The sequence below is a fragment of the Staurois parvus genome, unplaced genomic scaffold (genome assembly GCF_062004578.1).
Source record: "Staurois parvus isolate SC_StPar_1 unplaced genomic scaffold, SC_StPar_1.0 ptg000150l, whole genome shotgun sequence".
Lineage (NCBI taxonomy): Eukaryota > Metazoa > Chordata > Amphibia > Anura > Ranidae > Staurois > Staurois parvus.
This window is the reverse complement of record NW_028317946.1, coordinates 55,880-78,282: the sequence shown is the minus strand read 5'-3', so window position 1 is coordinate 78,282 and position 22,403 is coordinate 55,880. Positions and strand designations below refer to the sequence as shown.

Below are 22,403 nucleotides of genomic sequence, written 5' to 3'. Positions count from 1 at the left end.
CCCGCATTCACTATATCCACTCTCCCCGGACCCTGCATTCACTATATCTGCTCTCCCCAGACCCCGCATTCACTATATCCGCTCTCCCCGGACCCTGCATTCACTATATCCGCTCTCCCCGGACCCCGCATTCACGATATCCGGTCTCCCCGGATCCTGCATTCACTATATCTGCTCTCCCAGGACCCTGCATTCACTATATCTGCTCTCCCCAGACCCCGCATTCACTATATCCGCTCTCCCCGGACCCCGCATTCACTATATCCGCTCTCCCCGGACCCCGCATTCACTATATCCGCTCTCCCCGGACCCTGCATTCACTATATCCGCTCTCCCCGGACCCCGCATTCACTATATCCGCTCTCCCCGGACCCCACATTCATTATATCCGCTCTCCCGGGACCCCGCATTCACTATATCCACTTTGACCGGACCCTGCATTGACGATATCCGGTCTCCCCAGACCCTGCATTCACTATATCCGCTCTCCCCGGACCCTGCAATCACTATATCCGCTCTCCCCGGACCCTGCATTCACTATATCCGCTCTCCCCAGACCCCGCATTCACTATATCTGCTCTCCCCGGACCCTGCATTCACTATATCCGCTCTCCCCGGACCCTGCATTCACTATATCCGCTCTCCCCGGACCCTGCATTCACTATATCTGCTCTCCCCAGACCCCGCATTAACTATATCCGCTCTCCCCGGACCCCGCATTCACTATATCCGCTCTCCCCAGACCCCGCATTAACTATATCCGCTCTCCCCAGACCCCGCATTAACTATATCCGCTCTCCCCAGACCCCGCATTAACTATATCCGCTCTCCCCGGACCCCGCATTAACTATATCCGCTCTCCCCGGACCCCGCATTCACTATATCCGCTCTCCCCGAACCCCACATTCATTATATCCGCTCTCCCGGGACCCCGCATTCACTATATCCACTTTGACCGGACCCTGCATTCACGATATCCGGTCTCCCCAGACCCTGCATTCACTATATCCGCTCTCCCCGGACCCTGCAATCACTATATCCGCTCTCCCCGGACCCCGCATTCACTATATCCGGTCTCCCCGGACCCCGCATTCACTATGTCCGCTCTCCTTGGACCCCGCATTCACTATATCTGCTCTCCCCAGACCCCGCATTCACTATATCCGCTCTCCCCGGACCCTGCATTCACTATATCCGCTCTCCCCGGACCCCGCATTCACGATATCCGGTCTCCCCGGACCCTGCATTCACTATATCTGCTCTCCCAGGACCCTGCATTCACTATATCTGCTCTCCCCAGACCCCGCATTCACTATATCCGCTCTCCCCGGACCCTGCATTCACTATATCCGCTCTCCCCGGACCCCGCATTCACTATATCCGCTCTCCCCGGACCCCACATTCATTATATCCGCTCTCCCGGGACCCCGCATTCACTATATCCACTTTGACCGGACCCTGCATTGACGATATCCGGTCTCCCCGGACCCCGCATTCACTATATCCGTTCTCCCCGGACCCCGCATTCACTATATCCGCTCTCCCCGGACCCCGCATTCACTATATCCGCTCTCCCCGAACCCCACATTCATTATATCCGCTCTCCCGGGACCCCGCATTCACTATATCCACTTTGACCGGACTCTGCATTCACGATATCCGGTCTCCCCAGACCCTGCATTCACTATATCCGCTCTCCCCGGACCCTGCAATCACTATATTCGCTCTCCACGGACCCCGCATTCACTATATCCGGTCTCCCCGGACCCTGCATTTACTATATCCGCTCTCCCCGGACCCCGCAATCACTATATCCGCTCTCCCCGGGCCCCGCATTCACTATATCCACTTTGACCGGACTCTGCATTCACTATATCCGGTCTCCCCGGACCCTGCATTCACTATATCCGCTCTCCCCGGACCCCGCATTCACTATATCCGCTCTCCCCGGACCCCGCATTCGCTATATCCGTTCTCCCCAGACCCCGCATTCACTATATCCGCTCTGACTGGACCCCGCATTCACTATATCCGCTCTCCCCGGACCCCGCATTCACTATATCCGCTCTCCCCGGACCCCGCATTCACTATATCCGCTCTCCCCGGACCCCGCATTCGCTATATCCGTTCTCCCCAGACCCCGCATTCACTATATCCGCTCTGACTGGACCCCGCATTCACTATATCCGCTCTCCCCGGACCCCGCATTCACTATATCCGCTCTCCCCGGACCCCGCATTCACTATATCCACTCTGACTGGACCCCGCATTCACTATATCCGCTCCCCCCGGACCCCGCAATCACTATATCCGCTCTCCCCGGACCCCGCATTCACTATATCCGCTCTCCCCGGACCCCGCATTCACTATATCCGCTCTCCCCGGACCCCGCATTCACTATATCCGCTCTCCCCGGACCCCGCATTCACTATATCCGCTCTCCCCGGACCCCGCATTCACTATATCCGCTCTCCCCGGACCCCGCATTCACTATATCCGCTCTCCCCGGACCCCGCATTCACTATATCCGCTCTCCCCGGACCCCGCATTCACTATATCCGCTCTCCCCGGACCCCGCATTCACTATATCCGCTCTCCCCGGACCCCGCATTCACTATATCTGCTCTCCCCAGACCCCGCATTCACTATATCCGCTCTCCCCGGACCCCGCAATCACTATATCCGGTCTCCCCGGACCCCGCATTCACTATATCCGCTCTCCCCGGACCCCGCATTCACTATATCCGCTCTCCCCGGACCCCGCATTCACTATATCCGCTCTCCCCGGACCCCGCAATCACTATATCCGCTCTCCCCAGACCCTGCATTCACTATATCCAATCTCCCCGGACCCTGCATTTGTAAGCCGTGTACCGGGGTGGGCTCCCCAGGATACAGTGAAGTCACGAACGAGGAAAGCAACCCCAACACCAGCTTTTGTCACAACAGAATTTTACTTAGATGTAGCAAATAAACACAACCACAAATGCTGGGAACATACAATATATTTACATACCCACAGCCTGGCTGAGACCCTTGTGCTGCACAGCACGGCGCCTCCTGATGGATGAAGGTAGAAGGTGTAGTAATTTACCTACTGGTGGGCACAACTAAGCTGCCACACCTTACCTGTTATTACCACAGTGAGTATAACAAGCACGCTTTACTGCATCTACAGACTGATTGTACTGTTGGGGGTTCAGTAACACTTTAAGTGGAATTAGCCTTTAATATAGAAATAATGAATAATTGTGTCTTTCCTTGTACAGTTAAGCCGCAGACGGTGCTGAGCCATGATCAACAGATTGAAGATGGAATCACGGGATCTGTCCGTTGTGAAGTCAGCAATTTTTACCCAGAAGCTGTGAAGATCCGATGGGTTAAATCCAGTAAAAGTAACAACAGGAGCTCACCTTGGGACAAGGACGTTTATTTCACAACTCAATTGGGGAACAGCGATGGGACATTTAATGTGACCAGTGTGCTGACTGTGGAGCCGACTACAGACGCTGAACCCGGAGATGTATTCTTCTGTATTGTCAGCCACAGATCCCTGGAGGAGGAAATGACTCTCAGCTTTACCATGCCAAGTAAGTAGTCTAAGGCTGGCCATACATTATACAATTATCTGGAGATTTTTGGTTTAGATTTACCAAAAACCATATAATAGGAGGACAAACCTAAACAACGCTTTCAGTTGTATCCAATTAGGCAGGCCCTTGCACTACACAGTTGAAGGTAAATCTAAAGGAAATTGGGCAGAAAATTGGAAGATAATTCTATAATGTATGGCCAGCCTTAGAATAGGATATCAGCAGAATTCGGCTCCGACTGCCTTCCACAAATCCCAGATCTTTCAGATTAGATCCAGAGATTTCTCAGCGTGATGTTTCCAAAACACCAAATACTTGGGCTGCATTCACCCCCCAGGAAAAGTGTTTACAGGCGATTTTTGGAATGTTTTTTTTTCCTGTATTTTTTTTTTCAGATGTATTCAGGCTTGGGCAATTTTATTTCAGCCAATGCAAAGCTAGTTACTAGGAGGAGGAGAAGGTTATTTATGTTTTAAAAAATATATATTCAGGCACTCCCACTGAAGTCTAGACATGTGCAGAACAAAATCATTAGTTTTGTTTTATTTCGGATCAAATCGTTAAATTACTCATTTCATTTTGTCGCATAAATAACAAAATTCGTTTTGTTTATTTACTTTCGACCAGATTCAAGTTTTTCCAATGGATTCGAACTGAATTCAAATTGGAATCAAATTCATAATCAAAAATATTTAATCGATCCAAATTAATTGTGAAGAATAGCTGATTCTATACTATTCACAATTCAAATTTCAGAAGATTGCTATATGTTTCTATTCTACTGTATTTTATTTTCTATTTTATTTTTTGTTCTATTCTTTTCTAATCTATTTTATACTATTATATTCTTTATGAAACTTGGAAGACATCTATATTCTATTCTAATTTATTCTATTCTATTTTATTATCTTCTTTTCTATTCTATTTTTTAAATTTTAATTTTGGAAGACCGCTATATTCTTTTTTTATTCTATTCTTTTTCAAATTTGAATTTCAGAAGATGGCTATATTCTATTCTTTTTTTATTCTTTTATTCTCTATTCTAGTCTATACTCTTCCTTTATTTTCTATTCTATTCTGTTTTAGTCTATTCTTTTCGTTGGATGCAGTGGTGTAAAGCACGCCACCACTGATCCATAAAGACATAGATGAGCAAGTTTGCGGTGGAGAAACTTGACTGGCCTGCACAGAGTCCTGACCTCAACCCCATAGAACACCTTTGGGATGAATTAGAGCGGAGACTGCAGAGCCAGGCCTCCTCCCCCGACATCAGTGCCTGACCTGACAAATGTGCTTCTGGAAGAATGGTCCAACCTTCCCATAGACACCCTCCTAAACCTTGTGGACGGCCTTCCCAGAAGAGGTGAAGCTGTTATAGCTGCAAAGGGCGGGGCCAACTCAATATTGAACCCTACAGACTAGGACTGGGGTGCCATTAAAGGTCATGTGCGTGGAAAGGGCGGGGCCAACTCAATATTGAACCCTACGGATTAAGACTGGGAGGACATTAAAGTTCATGCGTGTGGAAAGGCCGGCAGACCAATACCTGGGGCAATATAGTGTATCTTCTCAGATGCTTAAATTCCAAATTACTTCTTGGAACCCTCCGTGCTTCTATACACTGCAAACCAATAAGCGTGTCTGTACACCTTCACCGGATGTGCTCTCACCTGATGTATGTTCAAAATAATAGCAGTCAGACATCACTAACCGGATCAATCACTGTTTTTGGTGGAAATGATATTTCTACATGGCAAATAATTTCCTAGCAGGTGTAGTAGAGTACAGTTGTGACCAAAATTATTCAACCCCCAATGCTGTAAAGGGGTTTAGGGACTATAGTGTACATTTGGAATTGTATTCAGAATCAAATCCTACAAGGACGTTGTAACTACCCAAATGCAACTAAAATGACATCAATTGTTTATGTAATACAGTAGTAAATGGTTCTTATGTGGTTTCTTCATTGCCACAATTATTCAACCCCTTAAAGACTACCACTCTGAAGAACAGAGGTTCATACAGGTGCTTTCCATCAGGTATTGAAAACACCTGTGGATGTCACCGAGCAGCAATCAAGCATAATAAGCACCAATTAGGCAGCTTTAAAATGACTGTGATACTCAGCTCCTTCTAGACATTTACTGGTGTGGTTACAAACATGGTGAAGGCAAGAGAATGGTCCAGGAAGACAAGAGAAGAGGTGATTTCTCTTCACAGGAAGGGCAATGGCTATAAGAAGATTGCAAAGATGTTAAACATACCAAGAGACACCTTAGGAAGCATCATTCGCAAATTCAAGGCAAAGGGCACTGTTGAAACGCTACCTGGTCGTGGCAGAAAGAAGATGCTGACTTCGACTGCTGTGCGCTACCTGAAGCGTAGAGTGGAGAGAAGTCCCCGTGTGACTGCTGAGGAACTGAGAAAAGATTTGTCAGATGTGGGTACAGAAGTTTCAGCCCAGACAATAAGACGCACACTGCGTAATGAAGGCCTCCGTGCCAGAACTCCCAGGCGTACCCCCTTGCTGTCTCCAAAGAATAAGAAGAGTCGACTGCAGTATGCCAAAAGCCATGTGGACAAACCACAAAAGTTGTGGGATAGTGTTCTGTGGACTGATGAAACAAAATTAGAACTGTTTGGGCCCATGGATCAACGCTATGTTTGGAGGAGGAAGAACAAGGCCTATGATGAAAAGAACACCTTGCCTACTGTGAAGCATGGTGGAGGGTCAATCATGCTTTGGGGCTGTTTTGCTTCTGCAGGTACAGGGAAGCTTCAGCGTGTGCAAGGTACCATGAATTCTCTTCAGTACCAGGAGATATTGGATGGAAACGTGATGCAGTCCGTCACACACCTGAGGCTTGGGAGACGTTGGACCTTTCAACAGGACAATGATCCCAAGCATACCTCCAAGTCCACTAGAGCATGGTTGCAGAGGAAAGGCTGGAACATTTTGGAGTGGCCATCGCAGTCACCAGACTTAAATCCGATTGAGAACCTCTGGTCGGACTTAAAGAAAGCAGTTGCAGTGCGCAAGCCTAAGAATGTGACTGAACTGGAGGCCTTTGCCCATGAAGAATGGGCGAAGATACCCGTAGATCGCTGCAAGACACTTGTGTCAAGCTATGCTTCACGTTTAAAAGCTGTTATAACTGTAAAAGGATGCTGTACTAAGTACTAAGATTGAATGTCACTTGGGGGTTGAATAAAACTGATAATGCTGTGAGCACAGAAAAGACATTTGTGGTTATTTCATTATAACTGTTATGTTATATTTGTCTGACCTACAAGTGCCTCTTTAATGTAAATGTAAGCAAGATGACTGAATGATCAAAAGCAATGTCAAACTGGCCAAAACACTCAATTTCAGTGGGGGTTGAATAATTTTGGTCACAACTGTAATAGAAATCCAACAGACCCGACAGTCATGACATGCATGCTGCTGATTCTGTGTCATTGGATCACTCATTGAAAGGGGCGTGTTCAAAATAATAGCCGTGTGGAGTTCTATTAGTGACGTCATTCATTCTTTGAAAAACAGGTGGCAATTATTGCCCTTATTTAAGGAAGGAAGGCAGCAAATGTTGGACATGCTGGTTACAGTGCATTTCTCTCTGAAATTCTGAGGAAAATGGGTCGTTCCAGACATTGTTCAGAAGAACAGCGTACCTTGATTAAAAAGTTGATTGGAGAGGGGAAAACATATAAAGAAGTACAGAAAATGATCGGCTGCTCAGCTAAAATGATGGCAAATGCTTTAAAATGGCAACCAAAACCTGAAAGACGTGGAAGAAAGGGAAAAACTACCATTGGAATGGATAGAAGAATAGCCAAAATGGGGCGGACTCAGCCAACAATCAGCTCCAGGAAGATGAAAGAAGGTGTGACGTTCCCTGTGAGGACTCAGCCAACAATCAGCTCCAGGAAGATGAAAGAAGGTGTGACGTTCCCTGTGAGGACTGTTACAATTAGAAGACCCCGATATGAAGCCAAGATATCTGCAAGAAGTCCCCGCAAAGTCCCACTGTTGGGAAAGACGTGTGCTGAAGAGGTTTTAATCTGCCAAAGAGCACATTGACTGGCCTAAAGAGAAATGGGGCAACATTTTGTGGACTGATGAAAGTAAGATTGTTCTTTTTGGGTCTAGTGGGCGGAGACAGTTTGTCAGACGACCCCCAAACACTGAATTCAAGCCACAGTACACTGTGAAGACCGTGAAGCATGGTGGTGCAAGCATCATGATATGGGGATGTTTCTCATACTACGGTGTTGGGCCTATTTATCGCATACCAGGGATCATGGATCAGTTTGAATCCATCAGAATACTTGAAGAGGTCATGCTGCCTTATGCTGAAGAGGAAATGCCCTTGAAATGGGTGTTCCAACAAGACAACGACCCCAAACACACCAGTAAACGTGCTTGGTTCCAGACCAACAAGATGGACGTTATGGAGTGGCCAGACCAATCCCCGGATCTTCATCCAATAGAAAACTTGTGGGGTGACATCAAAAATGCCGTTTCTGAGGCCAAACCAAGAAATAGAGAAGAACTGTGGAATGTGGTCCAATCATCCTGGGCTGGAATACCTGATCACAGGGGCCAGAAGTTGGGGGACTCCATGCAACACAGATGTACAGCAGTTCTCAGAAACAGTGCGACTACAACCAAATATTCATGAAGTCATTCAAAGGAAAGCAAAATCTTCAAACATTTCTCAGTTTATATAGTGAATGTTTGAGTTTGTTAAGAAGAATACAAACACGGCCATTTTTTTGAACCGTCTAATATTCACTTTTCTTCAATTTTTCTAGAGGAACAACACAAATTTGATGTATTTTTCTTCATGTTGTGATTTGGAATAGAATGTGTCGTGTTCCCAATGCATTTGTGTGGATGGAAATAAAAGCTATTAGAAGGATTTCAAGCTTTAGTCACTTTTTTTAACACACTGCTATTATTTTGAACACAACTGTATATGACCAAACCGCTAAGTGAGGTCATCAATGGCACGTGTCCCTTCTATGGACTGATGTCTTGTGTCCAATGGGCATGAATCTCCTCCACTCTCTTAGCTCTCCTCCTCCATCAAATATGCACCGAAAACACATGACCAAAACATAGAGCTTTATCCTTACAAGACATTTATTAATAAAACAATATCCAGTATTCCCATCACATGTGTGTTGTATTAAAGTGCGTCTTGTAAAGTAACTCTAGTGACAACCCACCACAATGACAATGCTGCCCCACCACAATGGCAGCCTGCTAAATGTCAACAAACTGACGTGGATGCTGGGTGATGTTGTTCACCAATGGTCATGGCCACTTTTGATCAATGACATCATGCAGGACCCCTGCCATTGTGTTTACAATGTGAAACAACCTGTAAGGTACCTGGTGGTAGAACCTGAAGTGCAGAGGAAGGCTTCCCTTACAGCTCTGGCTCAGGGGCCCTGGCAGAGTAACAGGGAGCACCGGAGCACAGAGGTGCACGAGTGACTGGTAGGACTTCTGTGGATGGATGTTGACGTGCGTCAGGAATGCAGGAGCAGCTGGTGGATGGCACACTGGCAGAAGTGCAGGAGCAGGATACTGGCAAGGAGAAGCCGGTTCAGGTGCAGGAGCAGAGTAAGGCAAGGTCAGGCGGTCCGGGTCAGCAACTAACAGGCAGAGTAAGCAGAAACGGCAGGCAAGAGAATAGTCAGAGGGCAGGCCAGGGGTCAGTGCAGGCAGAGTTCAAGCAGGATCAATAACAGGTCAGATCAGCAATGGAATCACAGGTAACAGGATGCACAGGTGCTCAAAAGTAATAGACCAAACAGCACCAATGCAAAGTTCAAGCCCAGCTTAAATAGGGGTTGAGGTCAGGACTCTGTGCAGGACAGTCAAGTTCCTCCACCTCAAACTGGCTCCTCCATATCTTTATGGACCTTGCTTTGTGCACTGGTGGGCAGTCATGTTGGAACACTAAGGGGCCATCCCCAAACTCTTCCCACAAAGTTGGGAGCATGAAATTGTCCAAAATGTCGCCTTAAGAGTTCCTTTCACTGGAACTAGGGGGCCAAGCCCAACCCCTACACCATAATCCCCCCTCCACCAAACTTACACCAAACTTTACACTTGGCACAATGAAGTCAGGGAAGTAGCATTCTTCTGGAAACCACCAAACCCAGACACATCCATCAGATTGCCAGACAGAGAAGCGTGATTGGTCACTCCAGAGAACACGTCTCTCCTACTATAGAGTCCAGTGGCGGCGTGCTTTACACCACGGCATCCGACGCTTTGCATTGCACTTGGTGATGGAAGGCTTGGATGCAGCTGCTCGGCCATGGAAACCCATTCCATGAAGCTCTCTACGCACTGTTGTTGTGCTCATCTGAAGGCCACACCAAGTTTGGAGGTCTTTAGCTATTGACTCTGCAGACAGTTGGTGACTTCTGCGCACTGTGCGCTTCAGCATGCGCTGACCCCGCCCTGTCATGTTTCGTGGCCTACCACTTGGTGGCTGAGTGGCTGTTGTTCCCAGTTGCTTCCACTTTGTTATAATCCCACTAACAGTTGAGCGTGGAATATTTAGTAGCCAGGAAATGTCACGGATGGACTTATTGCCCAGGTGGCCACCTATCACGGGACCACGCTTGGAGTCACTGAGCTCCTGAGAGCGACCCATTCTTTCACCGATGTTTGTAGAAGCAGTCTGCATGCCTAGGGGCTTGATTGTATACACCTGTGTCCATGGAGGGGATTGGAGCACCTGAATCACTGGATATGGAGGGGATTGGAGCACCTGAATCACATGATTGGGAGGGGATTGGAGCACCTGAATCACATGATTGGGAGGGGATTGGAGCACCTGAATCACATGATTGGGAGGGCGGGGCCAATACTTCAGGCAGTATAGTGTATATTTAGTGGGCGGATACCTTGAACACTAGTAGCCTCCTATTCTACCTATTCTAATCCAGTAATATAAATGCTTCACCTGCAATGATAAATGTACAGTCAGTATATATAGAAGTGTTGGGTTCTCCAGACATGCAGGACTGAGATAATATCTGTTGTGTTTTTCTTTTATAGGACGGAATCCAGAGATAGGTATTTCTATGGCTTCAGCTGTTGCATTCATCATCTCAGTTTTCACATACTGTTTGAGGATCGTTTTTAATCACAGTAAGTTTTTGCTATTTTATCTGGAAGTAAATAAATGCTGCAAGGTGTGTATATGTCATTAGAACCTCAGATTAGACGTGCAGAACAAAAACATTCATTTAGTTTCAAATTCTATTTTAGGTCACTAAATTTGTTTTGTTGCATTTGTTACTAAATTCATGCCATTTAATTTAGTTTTTTTTTGTTTTTGACCAGTTACTTTTCAATTACTTTACAATGGATTCGAATTGAGTCAAATTTTAAATGAACTGGAAATTAATTTGAATCAAAAACAAACATTTGAATTTTGGAAGATGGCTATATTTATTCTATTCTTTTATTTTGTATTCTATTCTATTTGTTTCTATTTTATTATGTTTTATTCTTTTCAATTCTTTTTGAAATGTGAATTTAGTTTCGGAAGACAGCTATATTCTATTTTCTTCTATTCTATTCAAAATTCAAATTTCAAAAGATGGCAATATTTTTTTTTCAATTCTATTCTATTCTATTATTTTCTATTCTATTTCTTTTTCTATTATATTCTTTTATTTTTTTATTCTATTTGTTTCTATTTTAGTTTGCTTTATTCTATTCTTTTCTATTCTATTCTTTTTGAAACGTGAATTTCAGAAGACAGCTATATTCTATTTTCTTCCATCAAAATTCAAATTTCAAAAGATGGCTATATTCTTTCTTTTCTATGCTATTCTAATCTTTTCCATCATTTTTCCTTTATTTTCTATTCTATTATTTTTTTTTCTATTCTGTTTCTATTTTATTCTGATTTATTCTATTTTATTATTTTTTAAAATGTGAATATAAGAGACATTGATGACGTCACAAATTATCATGAGTTATAATGTATGTTTATTATAGTCACAAAGTGAAAGTGATCACATTTTCAGTACCTAAATGTGAGGAACAAAATGATTTTCCCAAACCAAGATGGTCAGAAGAGCAGTTTGTTGCACTGGAAGGAGAAATCCAGAAAAGTTTTCCATTCCCACTAGGCTCATAGCAGCAACCAATCAGAGGTGGCCAGGTGGTTCTGCACACCTGAATATAAAAGAATAGGATGTAGCTGAAGATTCATCATGTTTCAGGGGAAAGGAGTGGGGAGATGGAAAGGAGAGGAAAATGAGAGGAAAAGGAAAGGAGAGGAAAAGGAGAGGAGAGTAAAAGGAAAAGAGGGAAAGGAAAGAAGAGGGGAAAAAAGGAAAAGGAAAGGAGAGGAAAAGGAAAGGAGAGGAAAAGGAAAGGAGAGGAGAGGGAAAGGAAAGGAGAGGAGCGGGAAAGAAGAGGAGAGGGAAAGAAGAGGAGAGGAGAGGGAAAGCAAAATAAAATGAAAGGAGAGGAAAATGAAAGGAGAGGAAATGGAAAGGAAAGGGAAAAGAAAGGAGAGGAAAATGAAATGAAATGAAATGAAAGGAGAGGAAAGGGAAAGGAGAGGGAAAGGAAAGGAGAGGGAAAGAAGAAGAAAAAGAAAGGAGAGGAGAGGGAAAGGAAAAGAAAGGAGAGGAAAGAAGAAGAGGAAAAGGTGGGGAAAGGAAAGGGAAAGGAAAGGAGAGGAATTGAATTTGGTTGAAAACAAATCAACAAATCAAATTGAAACAAAATTCGTTACAAATGCAACAAAACAAAATTAGTAACTAAGGAAAGGAGAGGAAAAGAAAAGGACCGGAAAGGAAAGGAAAGGAGAGGAAAAGGCAAGGAGAGGAAAGGGAAAAGGAAAGGAAAAGGAAAAGAGAGGGAAAGGAAAGGAGAGGGAAAGGAAAGAGAAGGAGAGGAAAAAGGAAAGGGAAAAAAGAAGAGGGAAAGGAAAGGAAAAAAAGAGAGGGAAAAAAAGGAGAGGGAAAGGAGAGGAAAAGGAAAGGAAAGGAGAGCAATAGGAGAGGGAAAGGAAAGGAGAGGAATGGAAAGGAAAGGAAAATGAAAGGAGAGGAAAAGGAAAGAAGAGGAGAGGAGCGGGAAAGGAAAAGGAGAGGAAAATGATAGGAAAGGAGAGGAAAATGATAGGAAAAGAAAAGGAAATGAAAGGAAAGGAGAGGAAAAGGAAAGGAGAGGAAAATGAAAGGAGAGGGAAAGGAAAGGAGAGGGAAAGGAAAGGAGAGGGAAAGGAAAGGAGAGGGAAAGGAAAGGAGAGGGAAAGGAAAGGAGAGGAAAAGGAAAGGAGAGGGAAAGGAAAGGAGAGGAAAAGGAAATTAAAGGGAAAGGAGAGAAAGGGAAAGGAGAGGAAAGGGAAAGGAGAGGGGAGGAAAGGAGAGGGAAAGGAAAGGAGAGAAATTGAATTTGGTTGAAAACAAATCAACGAATCAAATTGAAACAAAATTCGTTACAAATGCAACAAAACAAAATTAGTAGCTAAGGAAAGGAGAGGAAAAGGGAAGGAAAGTAAAGAAGAGGAAAATGCAAGGAGAGGAAAGGGAAAAGGAAAGGAAAAGAGAGGGAAAGGAAAGGAAAGGAGAGGGAAAGTAAAGAGAAGGAGAGGAAAAAGGAAAGGGAAAAAAGAAGAGGGAAAGGAAATGAAAAAAAGGAGAGGGAAAAAAAGGAGAGGGAAAGGAGAGGAAAAGGAAAGGAAAGGAGAGCAATAGGAGAGGGAAAGGAAAGGAGAGGAATGGAAAGGAAAGGAAAATGAAAGGAGAGGAAAACGAAAGAAGAGGAGAGGAACGGAAAGGAACGGAGAGGAAAATGAAAGGAGAGGAAAAGAAAATGAAAGGAAAGGAGAGGAAAAGGAAAGGAGAGGGGAGGAGAGGAAAGGAGAGGGAAAGGAAAGTAAAGGAGAGGGAAAGGAAAGGAAAGGAGAGGAATTGAATTTGGTTGAAAACAAATCAGCAAATCCAATTGAAACAAAATTTGTTACAAATGCAACAAAACAAAATTAGTAACTAAGGAAAGGAGAGGAAAAGGAAAGGACTATAAAGGAAAGGAAAAGGAAAGGAGAGGAAAGGGAAAAGGAAAGGAAAAGAGAAAGAAAGGAAAGGAGAGGGAAATGAAAGGAAAGGAACAGAAAGGAAAGGAAAGGAAACGAGAGAAAAAGGAAAAAGAAGGGAAAAGGAAAGGAGAGGAAAAGGAAAGGGAAGGAGAGGAAAAGGAAAGCAGAGGGGAGGAAAGGAAAGGAGAGGGAAAGGAGAGGAATTGAATTTGGTTAAAAACAAATCAACAAATCAAATTGAAATGAAATTCGTTACAAATGCAACAAAACAAATGTTTTCATTCTGCAGATGTCTAATCTGAACCCAGACCAGTTCATTCATCACCAGTCAGGAAGCATCCTGGGGCAGAAAATGAAAAAAAAAAGCAAACACTTGCTTGAGGAGAATATAGAGAGTTGTACAATCCAATCCTCACATTTGGGGAGGTTAAGATGCGGAGCTGTTAAAGTGACAGATACATCGTAGACATCGGTTTATAGTCGGGAAAAGCAGAAATGTTGTTGAATTGTTTTCCAGACATTCAGAAATACAATTACACTTATTGTGCTTTTCTTTTATAGGATCGGGTCCAAGGATGAAAGCTGTTTTGGGGGTAATCTTTACGGTATCATCCATCACATCATTGGTCTTGTTTGGTTTGTCATTGCACTTCCTGAGGAATTTTGTTGGTAAGTTTGTGAAAGTCCAGATATGTCCACAATCTGGTGTACAATGTAAGCCATGCATCAGCCAACAGGCCTCTTGTACAGCCCCAGGTAGTAGAGTTGGTGTAACACCAGAATGTTGGTGGACCAGAGGAGCCTTCTGCAAGAAGTCCTAAAGGCATGTAGGGGGCGGGTGTTTAGTGATGTCACATGAGATTGTTATTTTGTTCATTTCTTTTGAAACTGATTGTTTTTTACAAAGAAATATCAGTTACTTCACCAACGATCATAGAAATGATAACATGCATGCTTATGATGATCTCAGACCAAAGGCAACACATTTTTGGGTTGGTAAACTCCATGCTCAGCAGCACATTATCAAGTAAGCCTAGAGCATCCTGGGTCCCTTTAAATGTTTCTGTTTAATGGATTTCTTGATTCAACAGGTCTGGTAGTAATCAGGCCTGGGCGTGGCAAGTGAAATTTAACTCAACTTTCCAATAAATGCGGTTAATCACAGTTCAATCATGATTTAGCAAGGGAGGGGAGAAGCAATTACTTTTTCACATAGGGCAGAACAAATAAAATGTGTTTCATTTGGGAGTGTTAATAATTTTTGTTTTGCAGCATTTGTAATTAAATTTGTTTAGTCTAGTTTTTTTTAAAACGGAATTCTAATTTTTTTCCAATGGATTTAAACCGAATTTGAATAAAAAATAACGAATCGATCCAAATTCATTGTGAAAAATAGCTGGTTCTATTCTATTTGAAATTCAAATTTTGTAAGGCCATTTTATTCTTTCTGTTCTATTTTTATTTTATTGTTTTTTATTTTCTATTCTTTCCTATGGTATTTTATTCTATTTTACTCTATTCTATTCTTTTCAAAAACACTAATACACAGTCTTTAAAGGAAATCGGCAATATGTTTACAGTTCGAATTTGTTTTCAAATTCAATTCAAATTATTTCGGACTAAATTTTGTTTCGTTATTTTGGATTCGTTGAAATTTCTATTGTAATTCGGAAATATCCAAAACTCTGTATAATGAAAATTTAGTCCCAGTTTTGATGTGGAGCAAAGCAAATAGCACGTCTACCAAATGTTAAGAAGTGTGTACCAGGTTTTTTTTCTCTTTTCCTTTCCTTGTCTTCCTTCACTCTGCTAATTAAGGGGAGGGGCTAATTGGTCCCAGGTGATACAGGTCCTATATAACTTGCTGTAGAGCTCACTCTGAGCATGCTCATTTTTGAGCTTGCCTGTATTTTGCTTGCCGGACCTTTGACCAAGTGGACATTTGCTAAGTGGAGTTAAAAAACCGGAGTGGAAAACAGGAGATTATAACAGGAGTCTACTAACCTGACAACTGATCTTTCCTGTTAATATTGTAACTGGGATATGAGTGCTAGCAGGATGGAAGGGTTTATGCCGTGCGCAGTGTGCCGCATGTATGTAGAAGGGTTTATGCCGTGCGCAGTGTGCCGCATGTATGTAGAAGGGTTTATGCCGTGCGCAGTGTGCCGCACGTATGTAGAAGGGTTTGTGCCGTGCGCAGTGTGCCGCACGTATGTAGAAGGGTTTGTGCCGTGCGCAGTGTGCCGCACGTATGTAGAAGGGTTTGTGCCGTGCGCAGTGTGCCGCACGTATGTAGAAGGGTTTGTGCCGTGCGCAGTGTGCCGCACGTATGTAGAAGGGTTTGTGCCGTGCGCAGTGTGCCGCACGTATGTAGAAGGGTTTGTGCCGTGCGCAGTGTGCCGCACGTATGTAGAAGGGTTTGTGCTGTGCACAGTGTGCCGCATGTATGTAGAAGGGTTTGTGCCATGCACAGTGTGCCACACGTATGTAGAAGGGTTTGTGCCGCGCACAGTGTGCCGCATGTATGCAGCAATGGAGCAACAGCTCCAGGATGGATACCGCTGCGACAGATGGGAGCCGGTTGCCCTTCTGGAATCTCGCGTTAGAGATCTGGAGGAACAAGTTGCAACACCGGGCAGAACTGACAACCATGAAAGGGGTCTTCTCTTCTCTGAGCAGGTAGCTAATGGGATTGATGTGGACGGCGGACGGGCTAATCAGGATTATCAGGTAGGAAGATGGGTTGCTGTAATGAGAGGGAGTGGGAGGGGCTCACAGAAAAGGAAGGCTGGCCCTGGGTTTGAGCACCCAAACAGATTTGCCAATTTGGGTGAAGATGTTGGGGTGGCAAGCTCAGGGGTGGCAGCCCTGGATGTCACTGCTATCCCTAACAGCAGGGAGGGCAGACCATCTGGGAGGGGTGGTGAAGGTAGTGCAGGAAGGCCTAGACAGCTGGTGGTAGTAGGGGATTCTATAATCAGAAGGACTGATAGAATAATTTGTTGCCTGGATCGCCTCAACCAAATGGTTTGCTGTCTCCCTGGTGCCAGGGTTCGGCATGTGGTGGACCGGGTTGATAAATTACTGGGAGGGGGCTGGGCATGACCCAGCTGTCTTGGTTCATATTGGAACCAATGACAAAATACATGGAAGGTGGAGGCTCCTTAAGAATCAATTAAAAGAACTAAGCTGCAAGTTGAAGGGAAGGACCTCAAAGAAATGGGAGTTCTTCATAAAAACTGCATGTGAACACACTGCAAAGTATATTCCCATGGGCAACAAGTATAAAAGACTTATGTGGCTTACGGCCAAAGTTAAAAAAGCTATAGATAATAAGAAAAGAGCTTTCATTAAATATAAAGATGAAGGAACGCGATCATCGTTTACACATTACAAAAAAATTTACAGAATATGCAAAAAGGAAATAAAGGCGCAAAAACTGAAAACGAACGACAGATTGCAAACGATAGCAGAACCAACCCCAAAAATTCTTCAAATATATTAATCGTAAAAAGGTCCGGTCCGAGCATGTAGGCCCCTTACAAAATAATCTAGAGGGGTGACTGGGGACAAAGAGAAGGCAAATGCATGAAATCCCTTCTTCAGCTCTGTGTATACAAAGGAGCATGGGGGGGCTCTTGTCCATAATGGGCGTGGTACTGACACAGCTCCAGATGATCCACATTTTTCTAATTTTTAGGGACTCTTTAATGACTGGCATAGTACAACTGGATTGGCATAAGGCCAATGTGGGGCCAATATTTAAAAATGGGTCAAAATCTTTACCAAGTAATTATAGACCTGTTAGTGTAACTTCTATAGTTGGGAAGATACTGGAGAGTTTAATAAAAGACACAGAGAGGAGTTCTTGCTGGAAACAAATAATTTAAGCAACAGACAGCATGGATTCATGAAAGACAGAAGTTGTCAAACAAATCTGATTACTTTTTATGAGGGGGTGAGCAAAACCTTGGACAGAGGGGTGGCGGTGGACGTGATATACTTGGACAGAGGAGTGGCGGTGGATATGGTATACTTGGACAGAGGGGTGGCAGTGGATGTGGTATACTTGGACAGAGGGGTGGCGGTGGACGTGGTATACTTGGACAGAGGGGTGGCAGTGGATGTGGTATACTTGGACAGAGGGGTGGCGGTGGATGTGATATACTTGGACAGAGGGGTGGCGGTGGACGTGGTTTACTTGGACAGAGGAGTGGCGGTGGATATGGTATACTTGGACAGAGGGGTGGTGGTGGATGTGGTATACTTGGACAGAGGGGTGGCAGTGGACGTGGTATACTTGGACAGAGGGGTGGCGGTGGACGTGGTATACTTGGACAGAGGGGTGGCGGTGGACGTGGTATACTTGGACAGAGGGGTGGCGGTGGACGTGGTATACTTGGACAGAGGGGTGGCGGTGGACGTGGTATACTTGGATTTTTCAAAAGCATTTGACACAGTGCCCCACACACGGCTAATGTGTAAGGTAAAGTCTACAGGCTTGGAAAAATTTGTATGTAAATGGATAGAAAACTGGCTAAAAGATCGTATTCAGAGAGTAGTGGTTAATGATTCATACTCTGAATAGTCTGGGGTCATCAATGGGGTACCCCAAGGTTCAGTGTTATTAGTGGTGTACCCCAAGGTTCAGTGTTGGGACCCTTACTTTTTAACATATTTATAAATAATATAATTTCAGTCTTTGCAGATGACACCAAGCTGTGCCGGGAATAATGTCCTTACAGGATGTCTCCAACTTACAAGCCGACCTCAATGCTCTGTGTAATTGGGGGACTATGGGGCAAATGAGGTTCAATGTTGATAATTGTAAGGTTCTGCACTTGGATGTTAAGAATATGCATCATACATACTACGGGGGGTACAACTGGGAGAATCAATGGTGGAGAAGGATCTGGGGGAGTCAATGGAGAAGGATCTGGGGGGGTCAATGGTGTAGAAGGATCTGGGGGTTCTGGTAGATCACCAGCTTAATAATGGCAGCAATGCAAAGCTGCGGATTCTAAAGCGATCAAAATCCTCTCTTGTATTAAAAGAGGTATAGACTCCAGAGAGAGAGAGATATCATATTACCATCCCCCCCTTCCCCCGGTACAAATCATTAGTAAGACCTCATCTAGAATATGCAGTTCAGTTTTGGGCACCGATTCACAAAAAGAACATTGGGGAACTGGAGAAAGTACAGAGAAGGGCAACCAAACTAATAAGAGGCATGGATGAGATCAGCTATGAGGAAAGAGTAGAGGAACTGAATGTATTCTCCACTGAGAAGAGGAGATTAAGGGGGGATATGATCTCCATGTATAATACATAAGGGGGGGATATGATCTCCATGTATAATACATAAGGGGGGATATGATCTCCATGTATAATACATAAGGGGGGATATGATCTCCATGTATAATACATAAGGGGGGATATGATCTCCATGTATAATACATAAGGGGGGATATGATCTCCATGTATAATACATAAGGGGGGATATGATCTCCATTTATAATACATAAGGGGGGATATGATCACCATGTATAATACATAAGGGGGGATATGATCTCCATGTATAATACAAAAGGGGGGATATGATCTCCATGTATAATACAAAAGGGGGGATATGATCTCCATGTATAATACATAAGGGGGATATGATCTCCATGTATAATACATAAGGGGGGATATGATCTCCATGTATAATACATAAGGGGGGATATGATCTCCATGTATAATACATAAGGGGGGATATGATCTCCATGTATAATACATAAGGGGGGATATGATCTCCATGTATAATACATAAGGGGGGATATGATCTCCATGTATAATACATAAGGGGGGATATGATCTCCATGTATAATACATAAGGGGGGATATGATCTCCATGTATAATACATAAGGGGGGATATGATCTCCATGTATAATACATAAGGGGGGATATGATCTCCATGTATAATACATAAGGGGGGATATGATCACCATGTATAATACATAAGGGGGGATATGATCTCCATGTATAATACAAAAGGGGGGATATGATCTCCATGTATAATACAAAAGGGGGGATATGATCTCCATGTATAATACATAAGGGGGGATATGATCTCCATGTATAATACATAAGGGGGATATGATCTCCATGTATAATACATAAGGGGGGGATATGATCTCCATGTATAATACATAAGGGGGGGATATGATCTCCATGTATAATACATAAGGGGGGATATGATCTCCATGTATAATACATAAGGGGGGGATATGATCTCCCTGTATAATACATAAGGGGGGATATGATCTCCATGTATAATACATAAGGGGGGATATGATCTCCATGTATAATACATAAGGGGGGATATGATCTCCATGTATAATACATAAGGGGGGATATGATCTCCATGTATAATACATAAGGGGGATATGATCTCCATGTATAAAACATAAGGGGGGATATGATCACCATGTATAATACATAAGGGGGACATGATCTCCATGTATAATACATAAGGGGGACATGATCTCCATGTATAATACATAAGGGGGATATGATCTCCATGTATAATACATAAGGGGGGGTATGATCTCCATGTATAATACATAAGGGGGGTATGATCTCCATGTATAATACATAAGGGGGGATATGATCTCCATGTATAATACATAAGGGGGGATATGATCTCCATGTATAATACATAAGGGGGGATATGATCTCCATGTATAATACATAAGGGGGGGATATGATCTCCATGTATAATACATAAGGGGGGATATGATCTCCATATATAATACATAAGGGGGGATATGATCTCCATATATAATACATAAGGGGGGATATGATCTCCATGTATAATACATAAGGGGGGATATGATCTCCATATATAATACATAAGGGGGGGTATGATCTCCATGTATAATACATAAGGGGGATGTGATCTCCATGTATAATACATAAGGGGGGATATGATCTCCATGTATAATACATAAGGGGGGGATATGATCTCCATGTATAATACATAAGGGGGGATATGATCTCCATGTATAATACATAAGGGGGGATATGATCACCATGTATAATACATAAGGGGGGATATGATCACCATGTATAATACATAAGGGGGGTAATGATCTCCATGTATAATACATTAGGGGGGATATGATCTCCATGTATAATACATAAGGGGGATATGATCTCCATGTATAATACATAAGGGGGGATATGATCTCCATGTATAATACATAAGGGGGGATATGATCTCCATGTATAATACATAAGGGGGATATGATCTCCATGTATAATACATTAGGGGGGATATGATCTCCATGTATAATACATAAGGGGGATATGATCTCCATGTATAATACATAAGGGGGGATATGATCTCCATGTATAATACATAAGGGGGGATATGATCTCCATGTATAATACATAAGGGGGGATATGATCTCCATGTATGATACATAAGGGGGGATACGATCTCCATGTATAATACATAAGGGGGGATATGATCTCCATGTATAATACATAAGGGGGGGATATGATCTCCATGTATAATACATAAGGGGGATATGATCTCCATGTATAATATATAAGGGGGGATATGATCTCAATGTATAATACATAAGGGGGGATATGATCTCCATGTATAATACATAAGGGGGGATATGATCTCCATGTATAATACATAAGGGGGATATGATCTCCATGTATAATATATAAGGGGGGATATGATCTCCATGTATAATACATAAGGGGGGATATGATCTCCATGTATAATACATAAGGGGGGATATGATCTCCATGTATAATACATAAGGGGGATATGATCTCCATGTATAATACATAAGGGGGGGATATGATCTCCATGTATAATACATCAGTGGTACATATAGTGAACTATAAAGGAAGTGTATAGGAATGCTTCTTATCTATGCTGATGCGACTTCTGTGAGATAACATGAAAGTCTATGGGACTGAATTCTCACCAGGAACCTTTTCCAAAATCGCACTGCGCCAGGTTGATTAGAAGGGTACCACTGAATATAATGTGAATTCCCTTGTCATGCGATTATGTAAATGGCGGTTTGCGAACCTCCCCCAGGTGAGTTGCATTTTTGATGCATTTTTCAATTGGATCGTAACCTGTGACTGGTTGGCTGTTAGGCTTCTTGCACACTGATCCCCCACAAAAACACAGCAAAAGTGCATATGTGTTTTTGACACGCTTTGCCGTGCTTTCTGAGCGTCTTTTAAAGGACATGTGACTTTTTTTTTTTTTATAAATATTTATTTATTTTCAAGTCTTATACATGTCATTTCAACATTTCTATTATTATAATTATCAAAACAGTAATTTATATAAAATTTATTTGACCATATATATAACTTCCTTTTCATACCATCCCCCCTCCCAAACTCCCCCTCCCCATCATCCCTCTCCCACCCACGCTCCACTTTCTTTTTTTTTTCTCTCATTAAACTCCATGTCTTTCTGTTATTCCTAAACCCTATTCTAATTCAACTTCCAGGAATGTTATCTCATCATATATTTCACCTTTACTTTATATTCTTCCCAGACTTTCCATTTTTTATTATATATCTCCAACTTGTCCTCATACGTGTAATACAATCTTTCTGTCCCGGATAGCTGATTTACTCTACTTATCCAATCCTCCTCAGTTGGCACCTCTCTTTTCTTCCAGAACCTGGGGA

General features: G+C 43.3%; 1 protein-coding gene across 1 annotated transcript in view; it reads left to right on the top strand.

The window, feature by feature from the left end:
* LOC149464635 (natural cytotoxicity triggering receptor 3 ligand 1-like) overlaps positions 1 to 22,403 on the top strand; it is a 46,176-nt gene that overhangs the window by 13,918 nt on the left and 9,855 nt on the right. Inside the window, exons 3-5 of the mRNA XM_089674300.1 lie at positions 3,270 to 3,590; positions 10,678 to 10,770; positions 14,246 to 14,353. Of these exons, the coding sequence (XP_089530426.1) occupies positions 3,270 to 3,590; positions 10,678 to 10,770; positions 14,246 to 14,353 (522 nt within the window). The remainder of the gene's footprint in view (positions 1 to 3,269; positions 3,591 to 10,677; positions 10,771 to 14,245; positions 14,354 to 22,403) is intronic.